Source organism: Acipenser ruthenus, chromosome 8 (assembly GCF_902713425.1).
Source record: "Acipenser ruthenus chromosome 8, fAciRut3.2 maternal haplotype, whole genome shotgun sequence".
Classification (NCBI taxonomy): Eukaryota; Metazoa; Chordata; class Actinopteri; order Acipenseriformes; family Acipenseridae; genus Acipenser; species Acipenser ruthenus.
The window spans coordinates 13,567,373-13,580,528 of NC_081196.1; the positions used below are offsets into that span (position 1 = coordinate 13,567,373).

Below are 13,156 nucleotides of genomic sequence, written 5' to 3' on the forward strand. Positions count from 1 at the left end.
AGACTATGGGAGTAAAGCTGATCTGCAACATATCAGTATATTGTACAGGGTTAAAGGGTAAGCAGCTTCAAATAACATTTATTTATTTCATCCTTTCCCTTTTTATGGTGTTTTTGAAGTCCTTGGTCTGAATAATTTGTTTCAATATTCAAAATCCACCTAGCTGTGCCTGTAGAATCCTAGTTGCCAGCTCCTTTTTAAGTACATTGATTGTAAAGAAAGTACATGACACAATGACATTTAACTCTGCAAGCCCCATTGTGCTGGCTTTAGGGCCAGCAGTGTTGCAATGGGCATTACATCACGTGACTTATTTTTAATTAAGAAGTACTTGAAAGAGGCAAGAGACTACAGTTCTAGAAGCAACGATCATTCCAGTGGATTTTTTAAAATTATTATAGAAGCCTTGGTTATCGCTGCAGGTTGGATTTGTGATTTGTTTCTCTCTATTTATTTACAGAGCACCGGTCGCAAGCTAATGAAAAACATGAAGTTATAAAAATGACCACCATCAAGGAGACGAGAAACTGACTGGAATTGCACATGCTCTGGTGAATGGAAAGGGACGCTTTTACAGCTCCACTCTACCCTATTATATTTTATAAGAATGTATAAATAAATGTGTAATTATGCAGCACTATTTTACTGAAGAGCACTCAATGTGTACACTGGAATGTGCACATATACTCCATCTTTCTTGAACAAGGGGTTCCTGTAAAATGTACAATTACAAAGCTTCATTTAGAGAGCCCTCTGCTTAATCATACAATAGTAGTGTGTACAGGTTCTGCATTTCTACGCACACCTTTTTTATATATAGTGTATATGTGAACCAACTGTTTAGCTTAGTTTAAATAAACACTTTTGCATATTCATTTTTATTTTGAAAAATGTTGACATCCTGTAACTTGACTGGAATTGACTTATTTTAAAAAAAAGATATATATATATATATATATATATATATATATATATATATAAATATAATCAATCTCCAATATTTTTTAACAATTTTAAAATTGCGTCTGATATTTCAATACTCTTGACTATTTGATTTAAGGATCACAGCAAAATAAAAACTACCACCATATGACTTTTTTTAAAATTTTTTATTAATAATCTGTGTTTCTTATCTTTGTCTTTTTAAGCAGGGATGATCAATTTAACCATTTTCAATTGTGGACCAAAGACTGAAATGCCAACTTTACCGATCCCTGTAGTTAAGAATGCAAGTCCATATTTTGACCATTATGCAATATGCATTTGGGCTTCAGTTGGGGAGCCCCTAGATGTACTCGATTTGGATTCATGTTTGGGAAACTTTTGTTTCTTTCTGGCAGAATGACAAGGGAGGGGCTGTCTTCCGTTTTGATATTTCATTCATTGTAGAAAAGCAGTCCTTAAGAATCACAAGGTGAAATATGAGACACACAAAATTAAATTGGTTTTGGAGCGCAATTATGTGTTTTTGCAAAAATGTTATTGGTAGTGTTACCGAAAGGTAGTAATTGTACACTTCACATAGAAGGCTGCACTGTAATGCATGTGTTCTGAGCAGCACTGGAAGTCCTTGCCTGAGTATTGTGCAAGTCGACCCCTCCTTGACGTGTGTGGTTTGATATGTTGCACACTAATCTAAGTAGGTGTTTATTTGTATGTTTGTTGTGTTTCCTTGTATATTTTCTGTCCACTTCAATAAAAGACATATAACAGTATTTTTGTTGTTGTATTTAATGGTTGGTTTAACTTACTGATTTTACACTATTGCTGGACTACTTAATGTTACCTTGGGTAAGGTGGTCCAAGATTAGTGCTAATTTGGGATCCATGAAAACTGCTGATATTGAACAGAATTAGATTACTCCAAGTAAGTTCATTAAATATGGCAAACTGATTGTGTGAAGACATTTATTTGGAATTGTAGTGTACTGAACTTTCCTGTAGAGGGAGCTATTGCTGTCCAACTTTTGGATTGATAAAGCTGTAACAATAAGGTGTTCTTATAAATACTGACAGATAGATATTACTTACGCGAGAAAAGAGACTAACAAGTTTAGTTTACTAAAACCAAATAGCTGTCTAAATAGAAGCAAAGACATTTAATAAATAAACTGCACAAGATGGCTTCAGTATGTTTGGTCATGGTCATGTTTAATCAAAATAGATTTTAGTACCTTCAACTATTGTGTCTGGGCTCACTAAAAGATGGGGAAGAAATTTCAAGAACCAATTGGGATTACAGGCAGGTTGATTTGAGCTTGTATCCCCAAACTACTTGAAAATAATGAGCACATTTATTTAAACATGGTTATAGCATAAACACTTATTGTACAGTAACAGCATAAAATAAATATAATTCTTTGAAACATGTGGTTTTTTCAATTGTTTACACAAGGGTCCACTGCACAAGTTGGGTCTCCGTGTTTGAACTTCAAGGCAGATGCTGTGCAAGAAGTAATTCCTCTCTTGTCTGGCTTGGGGAAAGGGAACGTGGGGAGTACAGATTCTTAACTGCTTTTGTGTCTTCTCTGTGATCGAGAAGGGACTGTGGAAACAAAATAAGAGCCTGAAGAAAGGGGGTCATTCTTTGACAGATATACCTGCCTTTTTGCAGTCACTCATGTTGTAATTTCTAAAGGTGGTTTAAAATATGTTTCTGGATTTAACCAAAATGCTTTTAATGAGCACCCCTGGGGACTAATGAATACTCTTTAAATTTTTGACCAACAAATATTAAAAAAAAGGGTTACCACATTTTCTTGCCTCCAGGCACAATGACATTCAGCATTTGACTGAGGGCCCCACCCAAGGAATCCATAGAATTGTGAAAGCATTTGACTGAGGCCCCCCACCTGGAGTTTAGATTTTGATCCCTTCAGTGAGAAGTTGTGTGTTTGTACTGTGGCTTTCATGGTGGTCATTGTTATTTCTCGGACGTTTGAGAAACCCCTCTATAATTACTGTACTCTGTTGTAGACAAACTACAAATGCACCATAAACCTGGCTGTAGAGGTAAGCAGGAGCAGTATAGTTTATATTTATATAAGGAGTAGAAAATACAATAAGAACTTCTATTGAAACCCCCAAACACCTAACAGCAAAGCTTGGGTAAGCGAATTGATCCCCTGGTCTGGGGAACGTTACTTTGGTCATTTGGGAGAAAAAATGTTTGTATGTGCTACAGTACCCCTGAAACCAGCTCACGGACCCCAGTTTGGGAATCCCTGCTATAGAGGATCTATATGTCCCTGTGCTAGAAAGGGAGCAGGTAATGTGACTCAGATGTGATTGCTCGTAGTTCATGCCTTTTTTTGTATTTCCAATTTTCCCCTCTACAGTACCTCACTAACAAAAATGGAGGTTGGTTGGATCTGGGATACAAGGGAGTTCCACTAAAGTAATCAGTTTAACATATTGGGGGTATCCAGGATGAAAAGGGTTCCTGTTAAAACATACTCAGTGTTTTAGAATTTCTTGTGACGAGGTGCTGGTATGAGCGAATGAGTCATTTAAAAGGTATTCTCTCGAATTGAACACTCTTGGGCACCTAAAAGCAGCTTGAGGAGTAACTTCACCCTCGCTGGACCCGCACCGCTTCACTTACCTAAAGTAACCTGCATCTTATCCATACCAGCCGGGTTCATTACCACACAGGTGAAGTTGGATTTGAAATCTTTCTTTTTTGTCCAGTTAAATGTCAGATCTCTTTGAATGACAGTTTGTCCTCCCACTGTGTATATCCTAAAAACATATAACAGTCACAATTTCAATCCATTTTATTAAAAAAAGAAGCTTTTTTGTTGTTTAAAAATACAATTGAGTATAAGTAGGTATTTTACTGCAGTGTAAAGACCACCTTTAAAAGGACAAAGGTCTACTAAATGGGAATTTAGCCCACAAGTGATGGCCATGAATTAAATATTTACTTTGGAAATGATTCCCATGGAACTATGTTAGGGTGTATTTGTAGGCATTATGCTGTTTATTGACACTTTCTTATTTTTTATGTCAAATCCTACGTAGGCACAAAAAAAAAAAAGTGAACCTACAAGGGATTCAATACCCATGGAGAAAATAAGAATGTGGCAACAGACAAATTCAGTTTTACAAATTCACCCTGCTATGGTAGCTCCATTAAAAGGTGAAACAACTTCCATAGTACATTGTTCATTTTTGGCCATCACTTGTAGCCAAAGTTCCCATCCTGTGAGACCCTTTTCCTATTCAGAATAGGTCAGCACTTGTTTCAAACAACAGTAAATCAGAAACATTTTTATAAATCTCATTCCGGTAAACTATTTCAAAATGATTTAATCGATTTTATAGCAAGAAAATATATCCACCCCAAACTGAAGTAAATGACTCTTGCCTAGGATGTATTTTTCTCAAAACTTGTGTTTACATCACTTGACAGAATTCCTTACAGAAAAACTACCGGAAGTGTAACCACATTTTTGATGCATTATTCAAATTTAATTGTACAGCTGTGGCCAAAAGTTTTGCATCCCCTATTAGTTTAGGATTGAGACATAATTAAAAAAATAAAATAAAAATATTTAACATAATTTGGGTCTTTTATTTAACATAATGTAATCAAAGAAACTACAAAATTATATCACAAAAGTCTACCGGAATCCATAATAGTAGTACAGTATTTCATGTTAGATTTCGAAATATCACATTTTTCAATTTTTGTTAAATATGAGGAAACTACAAAGCGGTATGTAATTCAATATGTTAACGTAACATTATTCAGCAGGCTTCATTCGACTTTATAAAGCAAAATTGGTTAATTCTGGGTGATGCAAAACTTTTGCCATACCTGTACATGGGCCTATTAGAGTCATTCTTTTCTGTAATTTAATGTTTCTCTAGAAAGTCATGTAATAAGTAATTAATTGCTAACATTAGATGAATAATGCTATGGTAAAGCAGTGTTATTTATTATACGGATTACAATTTGCTGGTAAATCAGACAGTGTAGACGTTCAGCATTTTGACCAGCAACAACATTTGGTACACACAGGACTTATTCTTGCCTACCTAAGGAATGACAGGTCCAAATGCGAAAGAGTATCTTAATAAAGTATCCATCGAGGTTACATAGAATAGTGGATCTATAAAACAAAGAGTAACAGAATACATGTTTTCACCCAGTTATTATCGGACAGCACTAGAGTCTTACTTCTCTTGTTTTTCCTGGATCCTTTTTGATGGGTAGGTTGTCTCAATGAAGGTGCAGTTCACCAGCCAGTAGATGATGGTGAAGTCGTCTGGGAAACCTGGAAATGCCTGGCAAGGGATAACCAGCCTTTGTCCTGAGAAACCAACAAGGAGGGACAGGTGTAAAATCATTGATCTGTGCAAGATATTGAGGATGGACCAATACATGCAATACAACGGTTGTATTTTTGTTAGCTCCAAAGTCTTGCTCACAGTTATTTCCCAGTCTAAAGAAAAACAGATTATTATAAACTGCAGTACTGTAACAGGTAGAAAAAGTTTAAAAGATTTAAAAAAAAAGAATACAGTAAAATTTTACCCAGTGTTGCCTGTCTTTGTTTAATTGGGTTGCTGATCCTGGGGGAGCCTACTGGGGGAAAAAAAAGAGTTAACTTACAAAGTGATGTTTGTTAGAATGCTCACACAACTGTAACAGAAGAACATTAGAATGTGACACAACCTTTTTTTTGTAGTGAAGTGAAAAATAAATTAGTAACAGATGACCCCACTTACGGAAAAAACACATGTGATTCACATGGGAAACACATGTTATCACATGTGAAAATAATTATTCACATGTGTTCATATGTGACCACATTAAAATATAATTGATGATCACATGTGATTATAAAATTCTCAGCTGAAACATGTGAATATGAAATTCACATTTAAACACGTGAATATTTCCTGATCACATGTGATTATACCATTTTACATCTGATAATATGCGATAAGCTCATACAGCAAATTAAACTTGTTTGATCAAATAAAAACATGTTAAGTTAAAAAATTATAATAATGGATACAATAAAGAATAAACCTAAGAATACAAGTATAAATTAAAATAAGCCTAGTATTATTACAATGAGTTTACAGAACACCACGTATTTTCGCTCTAGCCTGATCAGACCTCGAGACCCAATTTGAATAGGATATGTTCTTTGTAGTTCAAACGGTTAAAACAGTTAAAATGTCTGCAATAGAAAATAAACACCACCGGTATGTTCTCATATTCTGGGTCAAATCAAAGGAAATTAGTATCAGTGAAGAGAGATTTGTACAGGACAAAAATCTCCTCTCTGATCCTGAGAGAATTGGACTTGTGATTCATGGGTCAAAAAAAAAAAAAGGAACCAAAAGATGGATGGAAATAGTACCCGGCCCGAGTCTTAGCCGGCAGAGGTAAGTACGTTTTAACTATAAATTGTATAGATTAATAAATTAGTCAGACGCATTAAGTTTGTGAATACAAGGGTTTTTTTTATAAACAAATATTATGAAAACAATTTGTGACAACAAACTCTTGTTACTTCGCACTGACTCGCTCTCTTCCTTGACTTTATCTTACTCCGCCCAACACCAAGATTAACCAACCCCATTTTCTGGACAATTACGCCTCCTACATACCTGCTTTCACAACCTGGACACAAAGTAAACTGCAGAGCGTTGCCATGGCGACCCATCGACAGGCTCCTGAGGAGAGTAGAGAGGGGAGTGAGGGTTGGCTATTTGTTACATCATCAGATGCAGACAGGAAGGGTGACATCAAAATATGTTAATAAATGCATTCAGGTTTGATATTCCTATAATTACTGCTATTTGTTATTATTTTGTTCTTTAGCATTTTAAATTTCAGCCAGAGAGAGGTTGTGCTGAGGTCTCAAGCAGTTTAACAGGGAATTGGCTTGAGCTTGACATTAACATTAGCCCACATGTAAGGATTGTAAACCAATTGCAAACAAGATCACCTGTATGTTATTCCACGATAAACTATAGCAAGCAAACAATACAATAATAAAAGGCAGCTGAAAGGTTCCTTCAAAACACATTTCACTGATTTTCTTGTTTAAGAAAACAATGTAGATGTCACTGAAAAATGAATTAAACAATCCAATCTGGCTTTAAGGTACGCAAAAAACTATGAATTCAAAATATACAACGAAACTCCCTGAAACCCAAACAAATAGCCATTTGACTACAAGCTGAACATTGTTGATGCCATAAGAAAAACAGACATTATTTTAAACAAAACACATACTTGCTATGCAAGTAACTGGATGCACTGAAAAGTGTTGTCTGCAAGTTACCACTTTATTACATTGCAAGAACCAATTACCACATTTGTTAAACAGTCAATATATTTCATTAATTATTCCAATAATGAACACATGCAACCACTCTGGTAAGGTTTATTATTGATATTTTTTAATAATAATGATTAGTGCGGTATGTTTCATTAGTAAGGCCTTTAGTAACGGAAAACAAAGTCAATAACATAAGATATTGCAAAGAGATTTTTCTTGTTGTTAAATAGAAATGCATTGTGAAATATTAGGGTTTTAAAATCTTCAAAAGAAACTAAAAACAAAGTTTCAAACCGTTCCAAATGTATTGACAATACTGGACCTGTTGTGTCTACAGAGATGGGGAGGTATCTTTTCAGATTTTTTGATTATGAAAATATATTTGATACACGCACAAGGTGTAATTATTCAATCAATCTCCTTCATTTCTGAAGTACTGCTTATTAATCTTTTTTTTTTTTTTTTTTTTTGCATCACAGCTCTCATATTGTTATTTCTGTTTATGGGGCTAAAATGTTTTGCCCAAAAGTACATTCAGTTAAATAGATTTTATTTATTTACTCAAACGCAAACAATCTGTAAATTAAACCAACATTTTGAATATATAATGATAAGCAGCTATAACATGCTTGTTTATTTCTTAATTAGTTCTTTCATCCATACTAACTATACAGAAATGCAGTAAAATAAAGTTATTATAAAAAAATAAACGAATGAATTGCAAATATTTTACACTTGTTAATTTAAGCAGCAATCTGAGATGACAAGACAGCACACTGTACAGTATGCCAGTAAGTTTTCTGTTACCTGATCGGGAGGCACTGATTTTTCCAGAGTGCATACTGCTCCTTGATGTGGGCACAGCAAATGTCTGCTGGTCACTGAATAAGTGAGGCCCTTTTATACTTCTTTTGAATTTAAAGAGGAAGTTAAAGGTGCACGCTGTATATGATGTTTCACTTCTAAGAATGACTTCCCAGAAAAGTCACTGTTTATAGTAAGCCTTTTGTTCTACAGTCAAATTCGGTTATGTTATTTCTATTGGAATTCTATTTGTGGTCTGCCCTGGTCATAGTTTTTTTTCTGTAAATGGTTCATATGACCGCATTTTAACATTTTCCAGCAATCCCCGCAGAAGGTCAAAAACACCACATGTGGTGACGCTTATAGGAGGCTGTGTGGTCCGGTGGTTAAAGCAAAAGCTTGTAACCAGGAGGTCACTCACTTAACCTCATTCTGCTCCGTCTTTTGGGTGAGACGTTGTTGTAAGTGAATCTGCAGCTGATGCATAGTTCAAACACCCTAGTCTCTGTAAATCGCCTTGGATTAACGGCATCTGCTAAATAAATAAATAAATAAATAAATAAATCTAGAAGTATCTCACACATACAAAACACTCCCTCCAATAAAAACAAAAAATCATTAGAATACATAAGCAGGACCAGACAAGCCTCAAAGTTTAATTTGTCAAAATGCCTCTCACCTTTTTCTAATTCACATCCTACTGCAATTACGCAGATATCAAGTTTTTTTTTTAAAACTCAGGTCAAAGCACCATACACGTCTAATGTTATGTACTAAAAAAATCATTTTAAAAAAAATGTTCATAATTCTATTAAACCTGTTGGAAATGTAATCAATGGCTGACACTTTTTTCAAAAGGACAAACTACATTGTAATATACAGTCGCAGACTAAAGTATTGACGCCCTACACTTAATATAAGACACTTCAAGAATGTTAAATACAAGTGTTTACTGAGCATTAGCCACTGATTAATATGAAAAAAACCAACATACACCATTTCGGATAGTTTTAGAAACAATCTATAAACAGTACTTAAGTAATTTCAAATATTTGTTCATGGCAAATGTATTGGCATCTTTAGATTAAAAGGCTGAAAAAATGGAATAAAACAAATTAAAAAAATATATGCATTGGAGTTGGATTCACATTTGAGAAAGGCACTCATAGCAATCTATAAAAAAATGGCTACGGAACAGTATCACAGAACTATGGAATACCAACACCCACAATCAGAGCAATAACCACAAAATTCCAAGATTAACAGCCAAGGAAAAATGTAGAAGAATTAGCTATAACAGAGCACAAAAGAACTGTGCAAGGGCACCTGAACACAGATGAGCTGTATGACTGTAGACCTCACTGCAAACAACGTTTAAAGAAAAGTTTAAAGAAAAAACATCTCAGATAAGCCAAGGAATATGAATCTGAAGCATTCTTCAACAAAATTCTCTGGTCCAATGAGACTAAAATATAACTTTCCCCCCAAAATGGACCACAGTATGTTTGGAGAAAAAAAGTCTTCATTGAAGAGAACCTTGTACTTACAGTTAAACGTGGAGGTGGTTCAATCATGATATGGGAGTGTTTCAGCAGTTCAGGGACTGGAGACATTTATGTGATTGATGATTGAATGAATGCAGCCATGTATCAATGTACAATGATACCATCTGCTCGTAGGCTGATTAGCAGACAGTTTATATTCCAACACGGCAATGACCCAAAGCATACGGCTAAGTCAACTGGAATTCTTAAAGAAAACAAAGATAATGTTCTGGAATGGCCTTTGCAATCACCAGATCTCAATCCAATGGAATGATTTGGGCTGATCTGAAAAAAGTTGTAGTCAAGCTTTGTGTATCGAATCTGGCTGAGCTGAAGGAAATATGCAACACAGAATGGGCCCCAATTTCACCAACAAGATATAACATACTGGTGAAGAATCATCATAAACATCTGATAGCCATAATAAAAGCAAAAGGAGGACACATGAAACACTAAAGCTGGGGTGTCAATACTTTTGTCATGAATCAATACTTTAAATGAAGTAAGTTTGTTTGTTTTTTGAGAAAGATACGAAAAATTGCGTATTTTGCTTTCTGTTATATTACAACTTGGTTAGTTTACTAAATGTTTGTCCTTAATCTTTTACCTAGAATTATAATAAAGGGTGCCAATACTTTTGTCTGTGGCTGTAGATGTTTTACTCTCTTACCTCTTTACGATGTCATTCCAGTCATTCTGAGTTCTTGTTGCAGTTACTCATTTTGTATATACTCTATATCAAGTAACTGGGCTGTCTACACCATGTATATCCAGTTACTTGATTGTTTACTGTCAGAATGACTTCGTTTTTTTCTTAAGACCCCATCCCTTTACAGGAAGCACACAATAAGTTTCACTTAATCATAGGGCTGCACAGAAATGATGAATTGTAATGCACATGATGTCAGTAGAATTGAACCTCTAACTTCCTCAGAATAGCCATCAGCTCTGAAGTAGTTTCTGAAGAATGGGTGGTGAGCATTGGCATTGATTTCTTGCTGGAAATCCCAGGAACTGATAGTAGTGAATTTTTTTTTTACAATACCATTACTACAATACTATGCTTACCCGTGGTTTACCATGCTTTTACCACAGCATACATGAGGAAACTTTTTGAGAATTTTGTTTTTTATCTTGTCACTTACGCTGTTGTAAAATCACATCATAATTATTAGCAGTTCAGGACTTTTTAAGCAGGATATTTCAATGTTGTATATAAAATGTTTGCTCTTAAATAATGATTTACCTCAGGGGTGTCCAACCTGTTTGGCAAGTAGAGCCATATTGACCATTAAAGTGCCAGGAAGCCACAAACATTTAAAACTTTTAAATTGCACAAAATCAAACCAAACTATTTACACTTACAGACTGTAAAATCAAATATCTTAGCACTTAAACAGTAGGAAAAAATAATGACCAGTGGAATGAACTCTTGAAATCAGGGTAAGCTGCATCCTTTCAGCATCAAATAAATAAGCCCTGCTTCCAAGCATTGCGCGGGCCTCATCAGTTGTCAATGCCACTAGTTTTCCTGTTCTGTCTGGTCCCAGTGTGCTTTTCTATCCACAGCAGTAGTTGTTTCATATGCAATAGCAGCAGGCCCAATAATTCTTCCTTGGAGCAAAAGTAATTTCCATACCAAACACAGGCATATAACTGGACTGTGTCTGAAACAGAACATGATTCATCAACAGCTGTAAAAACCCACCAGTTTCTTATTATGCAACATTTGCTCAAAAATGTTTTTGTCAATGTCCTATGTGTCAAGTTACTGTATCCCTGCCTAGTGTCACATCCGTGACCTTTTGCACAACTGCATATCTCTCACCTCTGCACACAGTCTTGACTAACAGTTGCAGCTTCCTTAATTAGCAAACCATCAGTAATTGGTTCACTCGATCTTATAGAAGCTTTGGTTAATAGTGCATTGCCCTGAAAGGACAGAAGCAACAAACTAAGTTGATTACATAGTTTTTTTTTTTGTTTGTTTTTTTAGCTCATGAACTGTTATTTTTTGTAACTTGGAACAGAAGGGGAAACCGAGAAGCATACATTGAATGTTTTGTCTCAAAATGTTGTGGCAAAGCTAACTTTCTAAATCCCTGCTCACAAATCAAACAAAACGCACATGAAGCAGTTTTGCTTTCTGTGAAAAAAATAAAAAGTTCCTCCCATTTGACATTAAACAATCGTAAGGATTTGCAATGTGTTTACTTACTAATAGAAGGGAAATGTGTACCTTTTATATATCAGTAACTTTACAGAAGTAACTTTTGTATTCCCTTCCTAAACCATAAACAAGAATAATAATAACTTGTATATGGCTACCTATCCTCTGACTTTTAAAAACACGGATATGGTTTCTACTGTATTAAGATGGAGATACCAGCTTTTGGTAATCTCACACACAGTTAACAAAACAGAAACATACGAACAACGGCAGGCTCCAGTCATTTGCAATGGACTTTTTTATTTTATTTTAACTAAAACTACATGAAATTGGATACCTAACATCTAACTAAAAAGAGCCATATATGGCTCGAAAGCCATCGGTTGGACATCCCTGATACCTTACTGCAGGAAAGAGGAACTCAGAACAGTCAGAGTTTCAGGGAAGCACAATAAAAACTAAAATAGGAACTATAAATGGTGAGCCTTGACCTATTTCTGACAGCACAAAATGACATATTTACTTATCAGGGCAGTGGCATCTTAATTCTCCCTGAAATATTGATGTACAGTGGCACATCTTAGAAACAGTTTGAGTTAGTACCTGTGTGACAAAGCCAAAACAGAATCCCCCCCATTTATAAAGATTTTAGGTTAAGGTATTTCTCAACTGAGATTTGAAAATGACAAAAATGTTTTTTTCCACAGTGTATTCATATTAATAGCATTGTCCAAGTTTGACAAAGATCAAGAAAAGGCATAGTTAAATAATTATATACAATGGAGAAAATAAAGCCAATATAAAATGTATAGACTTTTTGCAGAACTTCCATAGGTCAAAAACAGGCCCTTTCTATATGGCAGATGCAAATATTTCCTTTTTAAACTGTTCCCCCTCCTTTTTAAACTGTCTTTGGATAAATCATGGGCTTCCAGTGGTATAATACATGAGGGGGAAAGTGAATAGAACAAAAAGGCACAAATAAAGAAATAGCACTCAGGAACTCAAAACAACGAGTAGAACTCCACCACGGCTCTTTCCACCTAAAGAATATTTTGGAAAGGACATTGCCAGCATGTCCCCTCGGTTCTCTTTTGTACACCTGTTGTACTGCACAACACTTTGTACAGTAGATGTAGGAGCATTTGACAATGGATGACATTTTATTGGTGCTGATTGGTTCTTGACAGAAAGCTATGTTAAACAGTTTAGGAACACTCAGGAACTCAAACATCATTGCAGGTTAGTTTTACTAAATTAATACGTTTGCACTTCCAGCTGGTTTCGCAGACCCAGATAAGCAAAAGATTTGACTACCTGATCTTACCTTA

At 35.2% G+C, this 13,156-nt stretch overlaps 2 protein-coding genes across 5 annotated transcripts in view; one reads left to right on the forward strand and one right to left on the reverse strand.

Moving 5' to 3' along the window:
* The window catches only part of LOC117406012 (nuclear mitotic apparatus protein 1), an 18,286-nt gene extending 16,571 nt beyond the window's left edge, over positions 1 to 1,715 (forward strand). For all 3 annotated transcript variants that reach the window (XM_059029502.1, XM_034009648.3, XM_059029503.1), the window contains one exon: positions 461 to 1,715. In XM_059029502.1, the coding sequence (XP_058885485.1) occupies positions 461 to 531 (71 nt within the window). In that variant the 3' untranslated portion in view covers positions 532 to 1,715. The remainder of the gene's footprint in view (positions 1 to 460) is intronic.
* On the reverse strand, positions 1,709 to 12,814 carry LOC131737815 (interleukin-1 receptor type 2-like). Of its 2 annotated transcripts, none has more exons than XM_059029513.1 (6): positions 8,115 to 12,814; positions 6,631 to 6,696; positions 5,543 to 5,590; positions 5,186 to 5,318; positions 3,605 to 3,741; positions 1,709 to 2,545 (listed from the first exon to the last, which is right to left on the reverse strand). In XM_059029513.1, exons 1-6 carry the CDS (start codon positions 8,146 to 8,148, stop codon positions 2,508 to 2,510), a joined length of 456 nt encoding a protein of 151 aa, XP_058885496.1. In that variant the 5' UTR covers positions 8,149 to 12,814; the 3' UTR covers positions 1,709 to 2,507. The 2 variants fall into 2 exon arrangements, with proteins under 2 accessions (XP_058885496.1, XP_058885495.1); XM_059029512.1 differs by having other exon boundaries at positions 5,543 to 5,593.
* Positions 12,815 to 13,156: the final 342 nt, after the last annotated feature.

Coding starts and splice junctions, on each gene's coding strand:
- LOC131737815 (XM_059029512.1), bottom strand. CDS start 8,148: ATGCACTCTGGAAAAATCAGTGCCTCCCGATCAG. Junction 5,594..6,630: donor TGTCCAGGTTGTGAAAGCAG/GTATGTAGGAGG, acceptor TTTTTCCCCCAG/TAGGCTCCCCCAGGATCAGC. Junction 2,546..3,604: donor TAAGATGCAGGTTACTTTAG/GTAAGTGAAGCG, acceptor TTGTTTCCACAG/TCCCTTCTCGATCACAGAGA.